Consider the following 6043-nt stretch of genomic DNA (forward strand, 5'->3'; position numbering starts at 1 on the left):
TTGCTAGAGAGGAGGGGTTGTTGTACAAAGCCCCCTTTACAGGGTCGCTACAATATTTTATTTCATCAAGTTTTAAGGCCACAAATACCAAACACAAGTATACAATACAAAGTGTATTTTAAGCATAGCCCCTTTCCCAAATGTGGGATACATTTTCCATGTATTGTTGGTGCTTTTATTTAGAAGTTGAACACACTCATGTTCCGTAAACTGCCTGGCTACCAACCGTTAACTTGATGGGTTCACACCCATAGTTCCCACAGCTGCTCTAGGGCAGAACATTAACACAACTCAACGAACTACCGAGAAAGGTTGCCAGGTCTCGGCGGATTTCCCCGTAGTCAAACATTAACATTTTTTACTTTAGGGAAAGTACAGAGGTATTATCAATCAAATGTATTGACAATAAGATAGGTGAAAGTAGTTGTTTTGTAGTATAGAAATCATGTGGGAAATGTGACTGCAGCAGATTTCCAACACAAATGTATTTGTATAAATATTGCATTATATTACTTATTTAACTAAATAATAATATTGAATAATAACATTGTCAACGCTTTTATATCGTCAAGTGATATGCTCTAAAAAAATATGGCACCTCAATTTCTATCATGTATTCTTCAGTGTCCTGTTATAATGTGTATTATTACTTTAATGTCTTTGCCTGACATTTATCATGTAAAACAATGTAACTGGAGTAAAAAGTACAATATTTCCCCCTGATGTAGTCAAAAGTGTACTTAAGTTGCCTACAGTACTAAATGGTACATACAATGGAATCTCATCTAATTTATAAAGTAAGTAGTAATCAAATCTATTAAAGCTGTCAGATAATTGTAGAACAATTGTAGTAAAATATACAATATGTGCCCCTAAGATGGAGTGGAGTAGTAGTATAAGTATAAAGCATCATAAAATGGAAACACTCAAGTAAAGCACATCTAAAACTGAAGTAAAGAACTTGAATAAACGTATTTGTGGGATGTAATTCCTCCAGCAGATGGCAGTATAACATGACAGCTGCCATTAAAAAAAACACAAAGAAGATTCGGCAGACGTCAATTCCTGTCTTGCGCAGAAGCGACGTGAGCCAAACATGGCAACGGTGGTGGAGAAATCAACCAAAGAACGGCTGCTGTCTGTTTTGGATGATTTGGAGGTTTTATCCCGGTAACGTTAAACCTTTAGCAGTTGTAACTTAATAATGTGTATTACTGTGTTGTTGTTTCTCGCGTGGAGAGTTCATTCGGCCCGTCAGAGCCCTTGAACCAGCAGCTGTACTTTTAGGTTAGCTAACCAAAACATTAGCCGCTGTTGGAATCTTCCTTATTTCGTGTGTTTTAATTTCAGGGAGTTGATCGAGATGCTGGCTCTGTCTAGGAGTCAGAAGCTGCCCCAGACAGGAGAGGACACGCAGGTAACACAATGCACAGGCCAAGGGTTAAACCGACTCCATATTGATCTCATTCATCACAACGAAGTGGTGGAGGGAGTATTCAGTCAAATACCACAATGTGAAGATACAAGGAAAATACTTAATTAATTAAATACTTAATTAAACAATACAAGTACGTAACCATAATCAAGAATAACCTCACCTATTACTTTATAAATTGTGTCATCAGATTCATATATTATATTAATGCAAAGTTGTACTGTTGTTGTTGGAAGTGGAGCTCATTTTTTAACTATTAACTAATTATTATTTTTATTATGGAATAACCCGCTGAATATTTTCTCCATTAATTGATGGTTTGATTTGTAAAAAATAGGGAAAAGTGACACTTAATTAAACACACACATACAACTTAAAACAAAATACATAATTTGAAAAACAGTGTTGTTTTCAGGGTCAGGTAGTGTTATTTTATCACATCCATTCTGGCTGCATTTGTAAGAGTCTTAAAAATGAGTGGATGGGTTTTACTGTGGTTTTTTTAAACAAGGCCACAATAAAACTGGCATAATCTATTCAAATACAACCTGTGTTTATGTACAACAAGTATTTGTGTGTGTGGTCCTCAGATCCTGGAGCTTCTGGTGCAAAGGGACAGGGTGTTTCAGGAGCTGATGGAGGTCGCTCAGCAGCAGGGAAAAGTTCACCAGGAGATGCAGCTGCTGGAGAAGGAGGTGGAGAAGAGAGACAGTGACATCCAGCAGCTCCAGAAGCAGCTGAAGGAGGCTGAACACATCCTGGTGGGTGGTGCTTTTTTCCCAATTTTTTTTTCATCGAGACTTGTAAAAGAATACCTTTTTAGATAGACATGAGAAATGCAGACAAATTCAAACGTGGTACTACTTTTTTTTTACTACCGTAACATTAATACTGGTGTCTTCCAGGATATATAACATTTCTACCAAAAAACAGTTCAGAAAATCTTTCTACACCAACATCGTCTTTCCTCACCGTGTCATTCGTAATAAGACTAGAACACATAAAAACAACTGACTTCCTGCCTCCAAAGAAATAACATTTAACAGTTCGTCCGTCAAGTGGACCTCCAAAATACTTTCTCATAATCTGTCCTTGTCGCTTACCTTACTTCTTAATGAATCATCACTGATCCAGCTTTGTTCTATTAAGATGCACTCAGGTGCAGTGTTGGTCTGACGATTGATCAGATCAGTTTGTATTTTAAGAGATAAATTATAGAGATGTTAGTCTACATGTTAATAATGACACCAAAACCTCAAAGTACATTTCACACAGATTACTGCAGGTTCTTCTGTTGATTCCCGTCTTCTTTTTTAAAGGCCACTGCTGTTTACCAGGCAAAAGAGAAACTCAAATCCATTGACAAAGCCAGGAAAGGTGAGCTAACACACCCGTCCAACACTTTCTGATGAGTCCCGCGATTGTTGACTGGTTTTGTGTCTGATGGTTTGTTGACTTGTTGTTTTGCAGGGAGCATTTCTTCAGAGGAAATCATCAAGTACGCTCACAGAATCAGTGCCAGTAACGCCGTTTGTGCGCCGCTCAACTGGGTACCAGGTAAGAACCACAGAATCCTGTTCCTCCTGCGCCGGTTCTCGTGTTTTCACTTTACTGCTGACGCACATGTTGGTTCCAGGTGATCCACGCAGACCCTATCCTACTGACCTGGAAATGCGCAGCGGAATGCTGGGTCACATGGCCAACCTGCCGACCAATGGCGTGAATGGCCATCTGCCAGGTGACGCTCTGGCTGCTGGGAGGTTGCCAGGTAAGTCCTTCCAAAGGATTAGAGTTGTATGTCTCTGCGACGGCTGTGGCCGGAGGCATGTTTTCAGGTTGTCCGTACCTACCTTTGTGAATGCGATATCTCAAAAACACCTGGAGGGAATTTCATCACACCATAATGCATAATGAAATGATGCAGATGTTACTCCACTTTCCGAGCACTTCTTTACTAACGTGGCACAAGCCAACATTGAACTCTTTTTCTTTACCCTTTTACACCAGTTAATAACACAATTGCTCATGAATCGGTTTAAGTTGTGTTTTGTTGGCATGATATTCTGATTGAAAGGCCGTTTTTTTTCCACTCCAGTTTTCATTTGGACATTGACTTTATTTTTATTTTCTTTGGTGAAGGATTTAATTTGCCCAAAGCAGTCATGGCCACTCGGAAAAGAAACAAACTTTCAAACAATTTTCAACAAAATGAAAGCTGTTGGATTTGTGTAGTTATCATTAAGTTGTATTGATGCTTTGCATTGAATGTTGGGTTGTCAATGTCCGACACACAAACACCGAACAACCTGTTGGTAGTAGATTTGTGAATCCACAGATTAACCGCCGTCTCTCCTCTTGTTCTCTCAGACGTCTTGACTCCTCACTACCCCTGGCAGTCCTCCGACGTCTCTGTGGGGTTGCTTCCTCCTCACCACGGCAACGACTTCGGCCTGGAGCCTCCGGGTCACAACAAGGAGAACGAGGACGACGTGGAAGCCATGTCGACCGATTCCTCCAGCAGCAGCAGTGATTCTGACTGAAAGAGAGAGAGAGTGTGAGAGAGAGAGTGAGAGAGAGAGTGAGTGAGAGAGAGAGAGAGAGAGAGAGAGAGAGAGAGAGAGAGAGAGGTTACCACTGAGCAACACCTGATCAATTATTTAAATCTTTGGTTAGTGGGAAAGACCAAGGACAACAAGTAAGCGTGTTCATTTAAAAGACCATTCTGTTTCTTTGGAGCAACGTGTTCCATGTACTTCTAATCTGAGTCTTCATGAGTGTCTTATGGTAAAACTTTGCATATATAGCGCATCTCCGGAGTCATGGAGGAGCTCATTCCTGAATTGGAAAGCAATTAAAAGCTGTATGTAGAGGCTCCACTCTCATTGGACTATTCACTATAGAGATCTTTTAGTTTAGTCACTTCCCAGCTATGTTAGTAAATAAGGTCCATAATTTATGTACATTTTGTAGAATGTTTTGTAAGAGTAGCATTCACTTTTTAAAAAAAATGTTATTATCGCATTGCAAATAAGGTTATATTTGTGTTGTAACTCTTCTTCTCTGGACTGTCCAGTGTTGCCCAGCAGTTAAAGGTTTGAAGAAATCATTATCATAAATCAGTCAGTTGTTCATAAGCCTGCCTGTTTCATCAGAAATATTCTGGGATATATTCTAAGAACTAAACTGCCGTCGGTGTGGCTTTAAACAGGTGGAGAGAGCTTTTAGAGTTTCCACTGACATCAAGGGAAGGTGGCCAATAATTTGATATAGTTTAAAAACAAATAAGGAAGATGAACTCTTATTCCAGACTTGTACACAAAGATGTAATTCTAATATCCTTGTAAAAAAAAAAACACAGACCGGAGCTCAAAGAGAAACCAAACTCCAAATGTGACCCCTCTTGCTCTTTGGTGACCAGTTACCTATGTTTGACATGTTTAACTCATTTGTCAGTTTTAGCATGAATGTTCCATGTTTAGTGTTGGTTGTTGAATAACAATATGGACTAATGCTGTTGATTTACCTCTGTGTAAATAAGATTGTACATACTCCGCCTTGTGAATAAATACTTTTTGAATAGTAACTGTTTGTCTGTAATTATCAGGTTGTGTTTCTTGGTTCTTTAGAAAGCCTCCAGAGTCATCGCATACAAGATCAATTAATATACAATAAATGCAGATACAGATCACTTAACATTTGTTATAGATGTAGAAAAGCAAGTCAAAATCATTCTGAGAAAAGCCATTTGTTTCCTCTGGAGATCCGTTCTTTAAATAACATGTCAGTTTCACATGGTTAAATTAGTATTTTAAAAATAATTTAGGATAATTAGTTTGTCTTTTACTTACTGTGGTAATTATTATATCCAGCTTTCTTGAGATGTTCACATCTGGAGTTTAGTTTAGTTTAAATAAGATGGAGAACAGACAAAGGGGGCAATTTCATCTTTCAAAAATCTTTCATGGGTTATTCCACCAGATAGACCTTTCTAAGGCTCAATATCAAATACACTTTAAATGGCCCGAAGCAGCAGGCCAGGCCCTCTCAATGTTTACCCTGGCAAACAGGATGACTGGGATGTATCTCGAAGTTCGAGTTATTCTTCAAATCCCTTTGACTTTAAGAGGCCCTAAACATGTTTTCAACGTAACCTGCCTGACCTCACTCACTCCAACTTCAGATAGTGTTGGAGTGAGACCAGGTTCATGTGCTCAAGTACTGTACTTAGTTACGAGCTACTTGACGTTTTCCCTTTTAGGCAACTTTATACTTTGACCCTGCTATAATTGTCTGTAGGCTTTTGTTGTTCATCAGATTTCATTTTTTCATACACTCTGAAAAAAATTATGTGAATGTTTGTGGTAATGTGAAGGAGTAAGGTGGACATGTTGATAAACAGCCTTGAAGAAGAAGACAAAATAATGCCTATTCTGCATCTCCAAATATGAGTTCAGTCAGTTAAATATGAACAATAATAATTTCTATATATTATACAGTAGTAATTTAATTTAGGTGAAATGCCAGAATGAGGCTATTTACACGGTGTCAAGGCCATGACACTGCTGCCTTCCTGCACTCTCTGTTAACTCTAAATGTCACGCATCGGTA

The 6043-nt window shown here is 38.7% G+C and overlaps 1 protein-coding gene across 1 annotated transcript; it reads left to right on the plus strand.

Annotated features, from left to right (window-relative positions):
• Positions 1 to 1059: 1059 nt before the first annotated feature.
• Positions 1060 to 5014, plus strand: med4 (mediator complex subunit 4). The gene is made up of 7 exons (XM_034562471.1): positions 1060 to 1170; positions 1351 to 1417; positions 2026 to 2196; positions 2755 to 2812; positions 2906 to 2992; positions 3072 to 3203; positions 3803 to 5014. Exons 1-7 carry the CDS (start codon positions 1097 to 1099, stop codon positions 3973 to 3975), a joined length of 762 nt encoding a protein of 253 aa, XP_034418362.1. The 5' UTR covers positions 1060 to 1096; the 3' UTR covers positions 3976 to 5014.
• The last annotated feature ends 1029 nt before the right edge of the window (positions 5015 to 6043 follow it).

This window comes from Cyclopterus lumpus, chromosome 21, assembly GCF_009769545.1.
Source record: "Cyclopterus lumpus isolate fCycLum1 chromosome 21, fCycLum1.pri, whole genome shotgun sequence".
NCBI lineage: Eukaryota > Metazoa > Chordata > Actinopteri > Perciformes > Cyclopteridae > Cyclopterus > Cyclopterus lumpus.